This window comes from Zonotrichia albicollis, chromosome 15 (assembly GCF_047830755.1).
Source record: "Zonotrichia albicollis isolate bZonAlb1 chromosome 15, bZonAlb1.hap1, whole genome shotgun sequence".
Lineage (NCBI taxonomy): Eukaryota > Metazoa > Chordata > Aves > Passeriformes > Passerellidae > Zonotrichia > Zonotrichia albicollis.
This window is the reverse complement of record NC_133833.1, coordinates 16,524,084-16,540,663: the sequence shown is the minus strand read 5'-3', so window position 1 is coordinate 16,540,663 and position 16,580 is coordinate 16,524,084. Positions and strand designations below refer to the sequence as shown.

The window sequence follows — 16,580 nt, the reverse complement described above, 5'->3', positions numbered from 1 at the left end:
AGAAGGGCCCCACCCTCCGGTTCCCATTGCAGATCTAATTCAGAAAACTCTTCCTGGAGCTGGGTTTAACAAACTCGAGCTGAAGACATGAATAGTTGGAGGCTGACGTAAACTATTTTTGGAAAATCGACTTTCTACCAAAGAAGGGATGTTGAGATTTGGCCCAGAGATAAGAATAGCTGTGCATGACCATTTGCATGGGCATTTGCATCGGAATTTGCAACCATTGCCAGGGAAAAGGAAAATACCAAGTCCTGTGTGGGTTGGCTTCCTGTTTGAATGCCACTGGGGTCATGTTCTGCCAGGTGAGAACCTTTTCCCAGGCCTGCTGAGGTGAAATGTGATGGAAAACGTTCCTGCCTTGGACTGGAGGAGTTCCATGACACAGTTTGGCCTCCCTTGTTGGGAAGATGGGAAATCCACCCTTCCCTGGGACAGAAGAAGGCGCCTTCCCTCAGCGAGTTCATTTATAATTCTTAGCTAAAAACTTCCATATTCCCATCTGTTTGTAGCTGATTCCCTTAAGGAAAGTCACAAAGTTTGCCATGGAGCTGACCAAGCCCAAGATTGGTTCCAAGGAACAGGGTGAGTTTGGGGTCAGCAGCTCCCAGCTGCTCCCCAGGCCTGGGATCTCTGCAGGATTGCCCAGAAAATCCACACAGTAAATAAAGAGCAGGAGAACTGATGGAATTATCCCAGTAAATTCAGAGCAGGAGGAATGTGATGGACATAACACAAGCGAGAGGGCATTTGTGGATTTCCACTGGTTTGCCACAGACAGCAAGGGAGGGTGGAAGAGATCCCAGCCCAGCCCAGGATGGGAAGGACCGGCAAGAAACTCCCAAAATCCAACCCTGAATGCAGCAGGCACACACAGAGCCATGGGGACCTGGGTATGCTCCAAGAGAAGGCACCTTCCCACTGAAATACAGAGTTTTTGTCTCTTGGGCGTTGACTCCGAGTGACTGCACTGCCTGGACCTTTCACAATCACACCACGTTGGCTCAGGGACAGAAAGGGGGAGAAAAGCAACCAGAATCCAACAGGAAAGTTTGGGTTCTACAAATAACTCCTCTAAAGATGCCCAGGATCCGCCAAGGATCTTTGGAGAACTCGAGGACAGCCTTGTGTGTGTGCTACCACATAATCCTGTGAGGCAGGAGAGGCAGATAAATTATTGCAGCTATTTTGGACAGCGTCTGAAGCGAGAAGCAGCCTTCTTAGAAGGTCTTGAGAGGATTAAAGGCAGTGTCTGGAGCTGGGAGCAATGTGCCTGCTCCTGGGGCAGGGGAACAGCGTCCCCTGCTTACCCCGGGCTCTGGGGACAATTAAGGAAGGTCACCTGGCTGGCATGGCAGGACAATGCCCTGCCCTGAGCAGCTCTGGCGTCACAGTCTGCCCAGACACAGCCACTGGAAAACATGGAAAATAAGGAAATAGGGCTGGAATTACAGCTCAGGCAGAAATGTTGAAACTGGGATGGGGTAATCCAGGGCCATTTGCAATCTGCTGGATGTTGTCTGTCCTGATAAAAATCTTTTCCCAGCAGTGATTAGGCAAACCAGGAGCCGGTTTTGGGAATGAACCAACCATTAAGTGTGGAAAGGAGAGAAGCTCCCAATTTCTTGTGCAGAAGAAGAGGATCACTGAGGGACACAAAAAGAATTTTCAGAGGCAGATGATGAGCAGAACATGGTCACAAAGAATGTGGACAACCTAAACCCAGGCAGCAGTGGGAGCTGCTGGTCAGGACAAAAGGAATTCCAGCCCTGAAGTGTTAAAAAGGGATGAAGATCAGTTACAAAAACACCAAACCCACAATGTCTCAGCTAGAGAGGATTCCAAGCAGCAGCCAGACCCCAGCCCAGCTGTGTGACCTGCTGGATCCCAGTCAGCAAAGACCAGGAATGGCACGGATCTAGCTGGAATCCCACATCCCAGACAAACCCCAAAGCATCCCTCAGCCTCTGCAACAAAGCAGAAGTGCTGCACGGTACATTTGAGAAAAAAACCCAACTCCACAGACTGCAAATGTGCCTGGAACTCTTTCTGCAAGACAAAAGGGACATTTAGAGATAATGTAGGAAAAAGAGAAGAGATTTTAAGATCTAGAGGAGTCTCTGTGCCAGGGAAGGAGACAGAATGTAATTTTTTGTCCCATCTGTTGGCTGCGAGGAACTGAACAACAATCGCAGTGAGAACCTTAAAAAGCAGCTCATGACTGGCACTAAAGCAGAGGCAGGAGGCAGCGACTGCCCAGGGCTGCACATCCATCCTTGTGGTGAGCTGGAAAAGAGGATGGTTGGCTCGGGAGTACTCTGAGACATGCACCTTCTCAAGGAGCACAAAACTGGGGGTGCTCAGCATTGAAAACTCCAGGGAGAGCTCAGAGCCCTTCCAGGACCTTCCAGGAGAGCTGGAGAGGCACTGGGGACAGGGAATGGAGGGACAGGACACAGGGAATGGCTCCCACTGCCAGGGGCAGGGATGGATGGGATATTGGGAATTGGGAATTGTTCCCTGTGAGGGTGGGCACTCACTGGCACAGGGTGCCCAGAGCAGCTGGGGCTGCCCCTGGATCCCTGGCAGTGCCCAAGGCCAGGCTGAAGCAATCTGGGATAGGGAAAGGTGTCCTTGCCCATGGCAGGTGGGACGGGATGGGGTTTAAGGTCCTTTCCATCCAAACCATTCCCTGATCCCTGGCACTGCAGGGTGCACACACAGCCAGGTGCAGCCACGTTTCCATGCCATGGTCACACTGTGAACACAAACGCTCCCAGACACATCATCCCTGCACCTGGAGCTGCTGTGGATGCCACCAAGTGCTGCTGGGGGGCTGTGGGACATCACCTGGACACATCCAGCCCACCAAAAGCTTGTGGGCAAATTGGAGACCATGCAGAGAGGAAAATGAGCCGGAGGAATGGAATGATTGAATTATAATCAGAAATTAGCAGAGAGGAAGAGGGAAACTTCTCCCCAGGCTGCCTCTGCAAGGGGTGCCAAAAAGCACCACACACATCCAAGATGTGCCAGATGTTGCTGCTGCCCAGGAAGGAGGCTGCAGGTCTGTGGTGGTGGCAGGAGCAGATGGCAATGGCTGGGAGGAGCGCGAGGAAGGGTGGGAGGGAGGAAGAGACACCCAGCTGCCAAAATCCCTTGCCTTGGCTCTGCTCACAGGGAGGGACTTGACTCAGTTTTCTCTCAAAGAGATCTTTAAATGTTGAGTTGCCTGAATGGGATCTCCGAGTACGCACCAGCAGAGGGAATTCTGGTGTTGTGGGACTCGGTGGGAAGAGATGGGAGGAGCTGGAGCAGAGTTTAAGTGTAGACTGGTGAAACTGGGGGCAGCGAGGACCTTCCACTGGGAGGGCTCACGTGGGGTCTCACACACTGTGCTAAACAAGTGGGAAATTCCTAAAGGGATGCTCCCAGCAGAATCACAGGCTGGGATTTCATGGCTGTGCCACACACGGGTAAGACAAGCTGCTCCTTCTTCCTCTTCAATGCATCCCTCTAAATCTTCCCTGAAACAGAGGAAAACCTGGACTGGGGGGGTTTATTGAGCCCAGCAGCCAAACCTGGGAAGTGGAATCTCCATCCATCTACTCCAGCTGTGCTGACGTGTTGGGAGGGGCTCAGACAGCACCAGGACAAGGCTGGGCTTAGCAAAGCCTGAACCAGGCAGGAGGGCTTGAAACCAGCTCTGCCACAAAGCCCCAAAGCCAAGCTCTGCTCCCACCTCGGATGCCAGCAGCAGCCTGGGCTCTGGCACCTGGGAGCAGCCGGATTCCTGCCTCTGGAACACCAGGATCCCAACAGCAAAGGAAGGAGCTGCCAGCTCATCCAGGGTCACCCAGAGCGAGCAGCCACCTCAGAAAAATGCAAATTGCAATTTTCTATTTCATTCCCCACCTATGGCGGAGTTTCTTCCCTGGAACTGTGAGGATAAACTCATGAACATCTGGGAAGAGCAGATCCTACGGCACCGAGAGTGTTGGGAAAGCTCATGAGGTGGTTTTTTATTCCATACTCAGAGCACAGTTGTAACTGCATGCATTAAAAATGGCATGGGGTCCTCACTTTAAATAACAGCCATAAAACAGATTTTGGGGGTGGAAAAACATGAATCAGAAATGCCTCATCCAATAAAATGTAATCTCAGATACACTTGCACCACACAGGGATGGAAGGAAAACAAGCTCCGTGTAACAACTCCCAAATTTCTCATATTTGGTTCTGAAACCCTGTTAAATTCCCTTGATGGCTGATGGAGAGTGACTGGCACTGTCCCCATCCAAGCCTTCCATGCATCATGGCAGGGCAGAGCCTCCGTGGAGCACCAGCATTCCCAGGCTCCTTCCAGCCAAAGCAAATCTGGGATCCGGGGGGAACAGATGTCTTTGGGAAAAGCACCGGGTGGCCAAGTGGGAGCCTGAGCTTCATTCCCAGCTCAGCAGGCCCCACCAAGGTGGGGAACAACGCAGGGAAATGTTGGGGAGGAAACAGTGGGCAGAGAGGGAAAATAGCAGGGATGACAAACGCCTGGGATGACTGAGGAGCTGCCACGTCAGTGCCAAGCTCCTGGAGAAGTCTTCACCAGAACCAGCATAATTCCTCCTGCAAAGGGCCTGGCTCAGCCCCTGCAATACAGCATTTCACTGCAGTCTGCACAGCAGAAAGGGTCCAAAAAAGGAGGACACTGAGATGTGTGTTAATCAAGTGAAGAACCATCTACAAAGAAAAGGCATGGATCTGTCTTCCAGTTGAAACGCTATAAATAGCCTTGCATACTTGCTTATCAGATTGGTTCGGCTGCAGGGATAATCTCCTGGAGAAAGCAATGGAAGCCCTGTTATGTTGGATATTTATAACCAGATGAAAGCTGAGAAAATGCACAGTGGTGTCAGCCTGGCGCTCATGCCGCGGGATGGGGGTGCGGGATCAGCGCGGCTCCGCGGTTTAACAGAAGGTCAGGAACAGCTCAGTCTGCCCAAAAACCCAACATCTGAGCTCTCTGAGGGGCTGGGGCTGCCGATGCAGCCAAGGCAAGGACATGGTGGGACGGTCCCCAAAAGGTCCTGATGGTCCCACATCACTGGAGAGCCTTTGCAGGAACAAGCCATGATGCTTCTTGGGGCTAACAAGGTCTGGCTGGAAGCACAGATGTGAATGTGCCCCACCTCGGGCAGGGGACAGAGCAAACACAACTCTGGTGAGCTGCTCTAACACCCCAGTGCCTCCTAATCCCCAAACCGCCTGTCCCAGTGCCAGGATGCCCTCACAGTCTGCTTAGAGGATCACGACCCTGAGCCCAGCTCCTCAGGTCCCCCCTGAACTGCCGTGCCAGATTATCTGCACAGCACCAGGACCAGCTCGGGATAATGCTGGGGGATCTCAAGAGCCTTGCCCTGCCACGGCCTCTGCACCCAGCACAGGATGTTCTTCAGCATCAGGACAGATGCAGGAGCCCCTGGAGCCTGATTCCCAACCCCTGCCACGGGAAGGGAGACAAGGCAGGACGTTCTGGGGGATGGAGAGCGGAGCAGGGTTGTGGTTATTCCTGGGAGCCTCCGCAGGGTCTGCACCACACAGAGATCTGGGTGTGGGGTGATTCCTGCTCTCCTGGGCGGTAAGCACACACAGGGCACCCTGTGCCAAGACAGGGAGCTGGTTTTTTGCAGGGCAGGTTTGTGATGCCGTGGGCAGGGAGCCATCCTTGGCATCTCCAGGCCGTGTCCCCTGGCCTTCCTCAGCTCTGCCCATCCAGCCGGGCACACAACGAGCATTCCAAGGAAAATCCCAAGACAACCCTCTCTGCCCTCCACCTCCCAGGTGCTCCTCTCTCTCCCCTGTTTCTACTTTTAGCCCTGCTCCTCCCTCATCATCCCTGAGTTTCCTGTCACATTCCAGGGCTCAACCTTTCCTCTTCCAGATCCATCACCCCCACTACCTCACTGCGTCCCTCAGTTCATCCATGGAGCATCTCCTTGCTCACCACCCTTCCAGCCTCTCTTCCAAGTACTGCTACCATGTGCCAGGGCTCCAGGAACTGCTCCAAACTGCTCTTCCCAGGTGACTGACTGGAACTTTTGGGGAGAAAGTCATCTGCACAACACTCATGGACAGGAGGGTGCAACAGATGGATTTGGGAGCCCCACCACGCCTCACTCCAATGGTTGTAACACATTGAACTCGAGGTTACTCCAGGAATAACCTGGGAATTGGGAAGGGATGTTCCACTAGACCTGTCCATTTCCACAACAGAGGCACCCAGCAGGTTTGCAGCTCCCTAAAAACCATCTGAACACACACTCAGCCATCTTCCCACCACACACACACCTGTCCCAAAGCCAAGGATGCTCCCAGAAATAGGAGGAGACTTCAGGAGAGCCCTCTGCCCCCTGGTCCTCTTCCCTTCCAGAAGTTTCTTTGACCCTGCCACCTCCACAGCCACCTCCCCTGGGGACACGAGCACAGAGGGCAGCAGGTACAGGAGAGAAGATGTTATGTGCACAGCCAGAGCCAAATCCAAGAAAGCAACGGGAGCTGGCCGGAGAAGACAGCTGGGGGGGTGGGTGGGCTGCAGCCAGGGGGTCAGCACAGGGGCAGCACGAGCAGCACAACCATGGGAAGCAGCTCTCTGGTGGTGACACCACAGACACCCCCAGGGTACCCAGGGAAAGCTGGACCCCGCGGGGAGGTGACCTGAGGGGCAGGGTGAAGGGACATGTCTCTCTGGGGTTTGCCACCATCACCACCATGCTCGATGAGCCTCCGCTCCACAGATCTCCTGAGCCCAGCCTGCGCCACTAAACCTGCTCTGCCCCCTGGAACCTCCCATAGCTCCGACTCCAAACACACACGGGGAGCTCCAGCACACCCCAATCCCCCTGAGGTGGGGACGGGCAACCAGGGGACCCCTGGGTGCAGCACACGAGTACCCCATGGGCTGGCAGACAGCCCCTCTGCTCGATGGTGGTGCTGCCATCTCAGACCACAGTGTCGGGCCAAATCCACCTGTCCCCTGCCGCACCCACCTGTCCCCTGCCACACCCATCTGCTTCCTGCACACCCATCTCCTGCCACACCCATCTCTGCCACACCCATCTCTGCCACATCCATCTCTGCCACACCCATCTCCTGCCACACCCACCTGTCCTCTGCCCCACCCACCTGTCTCCTTGACTCCTCCCTTCCCCCAGCTCACCCAGACCTCCCCTCCCTCAGCCACCTGTCCCGTCTCCACCCCTCTTGTTGCTGCCTTTCTCTGAACCTCCCCTCTTCTCCATCTTCATCCCCACCAAGCTGAGTGTGTCCCAGCCGAGCTCCCACGTCACCCACACCGGGGACAGGGATCATGGAGGGCCAGCAGCCTTGGGGACAGTCCCAGGGAGGGGAGAGGCGCGCGGGCGGGCACGTACCGTTCTCGGGGTGCTCCATCTCCCCGATGCTGCCATCGGGCGTGGTGCGCTCGTAGTGGTCCTCGGGCAGGGCCAGGGGCCCGATGCGGGGCCCTGATGAAGATTTGCTGCTGGGGGTCTCGGATTCCTCCAGCCCGCTGTCGTAGTAGCTGTGCTGGGAGGGGTCCTGCAGGTCCTGAGCCTGGCTGGCTGCAGAGAACGTCACTCGGCGATGAGGTAACTGCAGGCAAGAGAGAAGATGTTGCATCACCCACCTGACAGGTGAGGAAAAAGGGTGGGGACATCCAACCTAACCCCATCCTCAGCCCCCAGAGCCATCCTGGCACACTCAGCACCAGGCTCCTTCCCAGCAAAGAGCTCCCCATCACATGTAGGGAGCACACTTTGCACGGTCCCTGTGCTGCCCCAACCCATCTCTCCCTCCACGGCTCTGTCCCAGCCTCTTCTGTCACCCAGGTGTCCCCTGCCATGTCAGGACAGCTCTGGAAAAGTCCCCCCCATCAGCACAGCCTCCTGAATCACTGTCCCCACCCTTGACCAGGGGTCCCCACTTGGCCGGTTCCCAACACAGCCCCAGAGTCTCACGTGGCCAAGGCCACCCCAAAGCCTCTCTGATGGCATCCCTGCCCAGCACAGAGCCACATCCTCCCTCCCCTGCCAGCCCCTGGCCTGACCCCAGCTCCCATCCTCAGGATTCACCTCGTTAAGCCTTTCCAAGACCCCGGTTCACACTCTCCCTCCCCAGCTCTGCCTCAGCTTGGAGCAGCTCCCTGCCAGCAGCCATTAAGCCACATCATTATCCCGCTCCAAATCCTTCCACCAAATCCTTCTTTGGTGTGATTACCGAGGAGTGGAGTGGAGAGTTCAAGGGGCAAGAGAGGGGAATGAAACACAACCACCGAGAGCAAGAAAAAGCCACCACAATATTTCCCCACCAGAAACGTGGGGAAAAGCCCAAGACAGGAATTATTTAAAGGGGATCTGAAGGTGATGAGGTGAGAGAGGAGCCAACACAACGTTTAGGCTGAATACCTTTTTCTGTGCTGGTGTCTTTCCTACAAATCAGTGGCAATCAGGCGTCCCACACACAGCCAGCACCGGCCAGGAAGGGGAAGGAATTGAGACGAACAGAGGGAAGGAACACAGAGGGAGCATTTAGATGAGCTGCTTTAAGGTTGGTTGGACCTGATTAAATTCACCACAGATGCTTAGAGACCTGATTTAAGTAACTTCAGAGCTGTTAGGGCTGCTTTTTTTTTTTTTCCCAAGACTTTTTTTTTTTTTCCTGAGGAATTTGTAGAGAATCAGGGAGCTTCCAGAAGACTGGAAGGGAGCTAAAATAGCGCCTGTCTTTAATGATGAGAAAAAAGAAGAGCTGGAGAATTATAAAACAGTTAGCTTAATTTCAGTTCCTGGAAAAATACTGAAGCAGATAAAAGAACTCTTTGTAAGTACCTACAAGATAACAAGGAAATGAGTAACAGCCACTGTAGGTTTGTCACAAACAAACATGTCAAGCCATTGAACTCCTTCCTTTGAAAAGACAGCAGGCCTCGTGGAGGGAGGAGGAGCAGTAAATGTTCTAGCTCGACTTGAGGAAGTTTTTTTTGACACTGTTTTAGCTGATTTTCTCATAAGTAATGCAAGCAAACAGCAGAGGTGCAGCACAGTACATCCCTGTCTGGGTAATGTGGGTGCAAATCATTTGGAAAGTGTTATTCCCGAAGGAATTACTGCAGACAGCCTTTTCTGCTGGGATCATGGATCAAATGAAAGCTCTGGGTTGTGTCCTGAATCCGTGGCTGGGCTGTGCTTTCATAGCTGCTGGCATGACAGATGTGGGATGGGTCTGTCACATCTGCACCCTCGTGAGGAGCACTCACAGCTGGCTGAGGATCACTGCACATCATGGGGATCCACCCCTGCTGCCAGCCTCCCACCCAAAAATGCATCAATATTGGGATGTGTGAACGGGCTGGGATGTGCCAGCTCTGCTGGGTGCCAGGAGGCTGAGCTGGGAGAGTGCCCCACTTCAGCAGAGAAGAACAGACAAGCAGTCATCAGAAACCATGATGAAACATTTCAAAAAAAAGAGAGAAATTGGTTCAGGGAAGAGAAGGTTAAGGCTGGAAAGGAAAAGCCTCTGCTTGGGACCACTGGCAGATGAGAAGGAGTGACCTCTACCTGCAGTGGGGAACACCGGGTTAATCACTGTGGCAAAACCCCACAGTGGAGGCTTTGGCCAGGTGTAATCACAGGATCATGGCAGGGTTTGAGCTGGAAGGGCCTTAAAGCTCATCTCATCCCACCCGTGCCATGGGCAGGCACCTTCCACCAGCCCTGGTGGCTCCAAGCCCTGTCCAGCCCACCTTGGACACTGCCAGGATGGGCACAGCACAGGGGGCACAGAATGGGGCACAGCAGAGGGGGCACAGCAGAGCGGGCACAGGATGGAGCTGCCTGAGCAGAGGGTGCACCCCCTGCCATTAAGGCACAGGTGAGACCCTGCTGGGAGGGCTCTGCTGGAGCTGAGGACAAGGCAGCGCTGCCCAGGTGACAATGACACTCTGGAGTCCCCTCCCAGCCCACAGGCATCGTGTAGAGCCTGGCACTGCCCTCCCCCTGCACCCTCCCCACCCAGCTGAAACCAATTTCTTGCTCTGCCCAGCCCATCCTGAGCTCCTGCTTTCCCTCCTGCTTTCCCTCCTGCTTGCACCAGCCCCGCTCCTCGGGGTGCTGAGATAACACAAATCAACATCGTCCCACAGCCAGCCTGTGACAGCCACCATCCCCCCAGCCCGGGGGGCTGCATCCCAACAGCAGCCTTGTACCTGAAAAACACCTCCTGCAAATGTCACCAGGCAGCCCTGGAAAGGGCTCCTCTCGCTGCGGGGCTCTGAGCCCTGTCCCTGCAGCCCACAGGGCAGCGTGGCACTGGCACGGGCAGTGCCCCCTCCCGCTGTGCCCAGCCCCACCAGCGGGTCCCTGGGATGCTCTCCACCCCCTCAGCCCGGCTCTGGAATCATGGAAAAGCACGGAATCGATTTGTCTGGCCCTGACTCACAGAAATTGGGTTTGGTGTGACCTTTCTGGGGAGGGTAAAGAGCCTTGGAGCAGGCAGTGCCCTCTGCACAAGGAGCTGCCTGTGCAGGGCAGTCCAGGCACAGCAGAGCCTTCTGTTTGAGGAGTCAAACACAGCAGCTCCAAGTCACAACCTGCAAACAGCAAATCTGTTTTGGGGCCCTCATCTCTGCTTGCCCCAGTTTTTCCCCGTTCCTCATCAGAGGTGACCTTTGCAGGTGCCATCTCACCAGGGCTTCCTGCAGCGCCTTCCTGCCCTTCCAACCTCGCAGGTTTTTCCACCTGAGGTCTGTGCCAGCCTCTTAACCCTGAGCTACTCATGCAGCGTGACCCTTGAATCCATTTTACAGCCAGCACTTCCCAGGATATCAGCCAGAGCTCCGTTCCTCCGTGCTGGGCCGCGTTAAAATGCACTTTGTTTAAATGGGCCCAGTTTACCAAGCAATCTGGATTGCTCTGCATGGCTGCTCCGTCCCCAGTACCATCTCCCACTCCACCAATCTCCATGGCAGCCACGGGTTTATCAGCAGTGATTTCAGATTTCTTTCCAGACCGTTGATTGCAGCGGTGAATGGCAGTGAGTGCTGAGGAGCAGCTCCAGGAGAACCTGGCTCCACAAGGAATCCCAGCCAAGCTTCCCTTCCCTTCCCTTCCCTTCCCTTCCCTTCCCTTCCCTTCCCTTCCCTTCCCTTCCCTTCCCTTCCCTTCCCTTCCCTTCCCTTCCCTTCCCTTCCCTTCCCTTCCCTTCCCTTCCCTTCCCTTCCCTTCCCTTCCCTTCCCTTCCCTTCCCAGCTCTGGATAAACCGGATCTGCCTCACTATGCCATGCTCAGAATCCCAGAATCCCAGGTTGGAAAAGCCCTCCAAGGTCATCGAGGCCAAGCTGTGCCTGATCCCCAGCCCAGAGTGCCAAATGCCACATCCAGGTGTTCCTTGGGCACTCCAAACCTCCCTGCGCAGCTCCTCCCAATGCCTAACCACCCTCTCCATGGAGAAATTCCTGCTAATGTCCAACGTCAGAGCAGTGTTCATGCAAAACAATAAAAACAGTAATAATGATAGTGATAAAATCCCCATTATCAGCTGGGAGCATCCGTCAGTCTCCAGCTGCTCTGTGCCCAACACAAACCAGCTCTGCCTCTGCAGCCCTGTGGGAATGCCTGCAGCAGCCCTTGTTCCTCACAGAGGCCAGGACCATGCCTAAGGAGAGGTTTAAAAGCCAGACCTGTCACGTAATGCCAGTGCCCAGTGTCCCCTGCCATCAGGCACAGTGACTGACGTCAGTGCTATTTCCATCAGCCCTTCCCTGCTTTAGCCATTAATCCAGCTGTTCCCTGGGGCTGCCCAGGGCACTGAGCACTGCACAGCTCCTCCAGCTGCTCGTGGCATTGCTGCCCTGCCAGTCCTGCCCACCCCAGGCTCCCCAGCCCCATGGACAGCTCCAGAGCAGAGAGTTCCCACTCTTTGCTGCAAATTATTCCATTCTATTATGTCAAATATTTCTATTTTGAATGCCTTTCCTGGTTCCCAACACATGGGCAGGTCCCACATCCTACGTTGTTATGTCTCAGCCCAAATTACTCCACCTATTTAGTCAATACTTTTGCATTTTTCTCCATAATTAACAATTTTGCAATCTCCACTTGGAATTGACAGTTCCTGAATTCCACCTCTTCCCGGCGCATTTTTTAAAGTACTTATTGTGTTGACTTTGTAATAATTGATTTTCCCCCAATGTCTTTGGCTTTGCTTGTTAATTTTCTACACTCCAGAACGACTCATTTCTCCTAATTGCTGTAACTCCCTCCTTTTACCCCCAGTATTTATTAGTTTCCTACTTCCAACTGCTGCCACTGTGCTAGAATGAGATTTGGGGCAGAGCTGTCTATTTTCTCAGCTGAGAAATTGTGGCTTTGGATAAAAAACCCTGCATTTTCAGGGTTCCCCAGTGCTCACTGTGATATTTTTGATGGGGACACCAGTGCCAGCACCAGGGACAAACTGAGCCCCTGTCCCCCTCTTCCTGCAGGGATGCTCTGATGGGGATGTTCATGAAAATCCTGCATGTTCCGTGCTGCCACAGCTCAGGGATTTTTCCTGAGGAGGAATCCTTGGCAGCTCTCCCCCTGCTGACCCCATCCATCCTCTGTGAAGTGCTCTCCTGCCTTTTTGAGGCCGTGCCTGCTCTGGCCTCCGCAGATTCCGGCAGCAGCGAACTCCAGCCCATGTGCTCTCTGGAAAAGCTCTTCCCTTTGCTCCTGCCTCTGCTGCCTGCTCGTTCTGCCTTGAACTTCTCCTACCTGCAGGGTTGTGAGGAACGGCAGTAATTACTCCTCGCTCTGCCCCCTTCCAATTCCACAAATCCAGGCTGCATCCGGCTCTGCCAGGTCCTGCTGCAGACACAAGGCAGCTCTGGCCAGCCCTGCTGCCCTTCCCTGTGCTCCTTCCATCCCATCTGCCCTTTTCTGTGCCCACTCCAGTCCATCTGCCCTTCCCTGTGCCCCTTGCATCCCATCTGCCCATCCCTGTGCCCCTTCCATCCCATTTCCCCTTCCCTGTGCCCCTTCCAGCTCTTCCCCAGTTTTCCAGCCAGAGGGAAGCCAGCCCCAAACCCACAGCTCCGGTTTTGGGGCTCATCTGGAGCTTTGTTTTGGTGAGGAACTTTGTTTTTGGAGCTTTGCTTTTGTGGGCTGTCCCTGACCTGCCCGGTCCTGGCTGCACATCCCAAACCCCCCAACACCAATCCCTGACTGTGCTGATTCCTTTTGACAGGAGGGAACATTAGGAAAAATTATATTGGGAGGTATTTCTTCCAATATTTTTTCATGGAATATTGGGGGACATTTCTTCCAATATTTCTTCATGGAAAGGGTGGTCAGGCATCAGATGGTGGTGGAATCACCATCCCTGGAGGTGTTCGGGGAATGACTGGAGGTGACATTGAGTGCTCTGGGCTGGGTGACATCAAATCTGGATGATCTTGGAGGCTTTTCTCCCAACCTTAATGATTCTGTGACAATCCCACTCATGGATTCTAGACGGGGATCAGGGGATCCTGCACTCCTCATTCAAACTCTCCAGCTCCCAGCATGACCTGCACCAGGCTGATTCTCCTTACTAAACCCAGGGAAAACAAACTCAGCTCAAATGACAGCAGTGCCAGGAGGCAGCAGGAATTCAGGATGTCACCATGTCCCCACAAACCCACTGGCACCACTGCCTGTGCAGAGGGAGAGGGCAGGGACTGAGCAGCAGGAGGAATTCCATTGTTCACAAAGGAAACCACAAAATCCGCCCCGGGCACCCTTTTCCTGCTGGCAGGGATGGAGGGGAGCCACCCTGGGGGAAAATCCAGCCCCTGTTAACCGGCTCACTGCTGATCCCAAAGCAGCATCCACGCTGCCCTGGCCTCCTGTGCCTCCCCACACGCCAGAAGCTCCTTTCAGGCAGCTGCCAAGGGAGCTGCTTCCCCTGCAGCCGCCACAATGCAGCAACTCACAGGGCTGGGAGTGAAAGGCAATGTCAGAGCCAGCACCCGGAATATCAAACTGAGCCACAAGGGAGCCATTGTGGCACTGGAGCCACCCAACTCCACATGGATTCATCAGCCCCTCTCCCTCACACACCAACCTGGAGCCTTCCCTGGATATGGAGAGAAGAGAGAAAGATAAGCCCAGGGATTGTGCTTTGGGTGACCCAGAGCCAGCTTTCCATGGGAGGAGGCTTGGGAATTGTTTGCTTTGCCTGGCGAGGAGCAGGGCTCCAGTGCTGCACAGCCTTGGGAGCAGGAGGCTGAGGGGAATTTTATGTCCATGGAAACCAGGGCAGGCCTCGAGGAAAGCTGGAGCTGAATTGCCAAAACCACCCAGGGCAACGCTCAGGCTCCAGGAAACAGGACACAGCTCGTCCCTGAGCCGACCATTTTACAGCTCCTCTGAGCCACCAGAGCTTCTGCTGCCCTGCTGGGGTGAGAATGGAGCTCAGACAGCTCTTCCCATCCTGTTCCATGACCCTCCAGCAGCACATTGTGTGCCCACTGCACTGGTTTGTGGAGGAGAAGCCCCCCAAGAGCCCTCCCTGCTTGTTCTGCACTCACCCTGCAGGTGATGGGAACAGCTCAGGGCATCTCCTGCACAGCAGCACCCTGAGGGACAGGGACAGGGACAGGGACAGGGACAGGGACAAGGGACAGGGACAGGGGACAGGGGACAAGGGGCAAGGCAAGCACTGCCCTGGCTTGGTGTCACCTCCTGCTCCTGCCCTCAGTGGCCTGGGGGTCCTGTCTGCCCCAAGACCCCTCCCTGCCCTGGCACAGCATCTCCAGGGGTTCAGTTAGTTGAGCAGACCCAGCTGCATTCCCAGGATTGCTCCCTGTGTGCCCAACACGAAGGAATTGAGGGAAGGGCTGGGATCAGGTCCCAGGGGCTGCTTTGGACAAGGGAGGGACATGGACGGACCCATCTCTAAGCCAAAATCTGTGGTCTCAACCTGTGAGACCCATTCTTTTATTCAAAGCACTCATTCAGGCCTTCCCAAGATTTTGTCCCTCCCAAAGAACCCTGACAATTCTGGAGCACAGTTAGAGGCCCGAATCTGTGATCTGCCAGCCTGGCCTTACTGGGGTCACCCCCACCACAGCCACTGGGGTCCCACAGGGCACATCAGCCATGGGGTGATCGCTCTGGTCCATGATGCTCACGGGGTCTCGTGTGCTGGCTGTATCTGCCCACAAATCCCTGTGTCCATCCCCAGCTCCCAACACCCCTTCAGCTCTTCCACTGCTGACAAACCAGAGTAGGAACCCACAACCAGAGGAAAAAAGTCACAGGAATCCATGCTCCCAAACCTAGGTATCATCCCAAAAAGCACCTGCTCCCCTCCTGAGTGGCTGCTCCGCTGACAATTAGCGAGTGCTGACCTTGCAGTCAGCAGCAGCAGTCTCCAAGTCCTGCCCAAATAATGATAGCAGAGCAGCCAGCCTCAAATGGACATCAGCTCCCGAGGCACTATTTAATGAATAAATCCAGGAAAATGCGGGCTGACTCCACATAGGTGCCCTGAAGCCTCCTGAAATTTGCATGATGCTCAAAGAAGCCGCCAAAGCCCGGTGCCAACCTGCCTGGTCAGATCGAATTTATCTAACTCAGAGCAAGATCTAACGCAATTAGAGACCCATTTAGGCAGCCTGGGGACAGAGCCTGCCTAAACCTCAGCCTATCCCAGCTCTGAGCCCATCCAGGAGGTGCCATTTGGCTTTTCTTTGGGTGAAATGAAGACGGGCAAGGAAAATACGGAAATAAATCATCGGAAGGGCGAACGGTAAAATGGAAAGGGGTCATAATCTTTATGGAATGATGTCTAAATTGGCCTGGCCGTGCTGCCTGGAATGTCTGTCACCATCCAGCTGATAATGGAGCTATTCTGGAGATGGTTGGTGTGGAGTGGAAATTGCCCTGGACGCGGCAGGAGGCCTCATAATCACGTTAAAACCATCTTAAGATCCCAGGGAGAAAAAGCTTTCCGGGACTGGGAGCAACACTTGAATGAAACCCTCGAGGAATCCAACAGCTGCAGAGTGGGGAAATGATGCTGGGAAAGTAATGAGCTAATCTGGCTCCCAGTTGCACCCAGTGGAGCTGACAGGGAGCACGGAAGGCTCTGGGGAGAGCAGGGGGTCCAAAGCTGTAGACTCAGGACTCTATAAAAAAAAATGGAGATAACCAGGAATGCTTCCATGGAAGTCTTTCCACAGAAAACTGTCAATTTGCTGGAATCAGATCATTATTCAAGCGAGCTCCCTGTTTCAGGGCTGGGGTGTGGGGGGAGATCTTTGCTGACACGTGAAAATGAAAAAATGATGCTCTTGCAAAGGTACCTTTCACTTCAGGACTCCAGCCAAGTATTAATTATGGAGCTCAACTCAAAAAGGTCAGGCAAAATCATGCCTTTAGACATTACCAGGAAAAAAAATATTTATATATAATATATATTCTGATTGACCTGGGAAACAGGGGGAAAAACTCTCAGTTCTTCCTGATTTGCTTTCAAATTGAAAATTTTCCTCTGAGGGCAAACC

General features: G+C 54.1%; 1 protein-coding gene across 5 annotated transcripts in view; it reads right to left on the bottom strand.

Moving 5' to 3' along the window:
- Positions 1–16,580, bottom strand: part of PCDH1 (protocadherin 1) — a 58,513-nt gene that overhangs the window by 22,351 nt on the left and 19,582 nt on the right. For all 5 annotated transcript variants that reach the window (XM_074552187.1, XM_074552188.1, XM_074552186.1 and 2 more), the window contains one exon: positions 7,425–7,644. In XM_074552187.1, the coding sequence (XP_074408288.1) occupies positions 7,425–7,644 (220 nt within the window). The remainder of the gene's footprint in view (positions 1–7,424; positions 7,645–16,580) is intronic.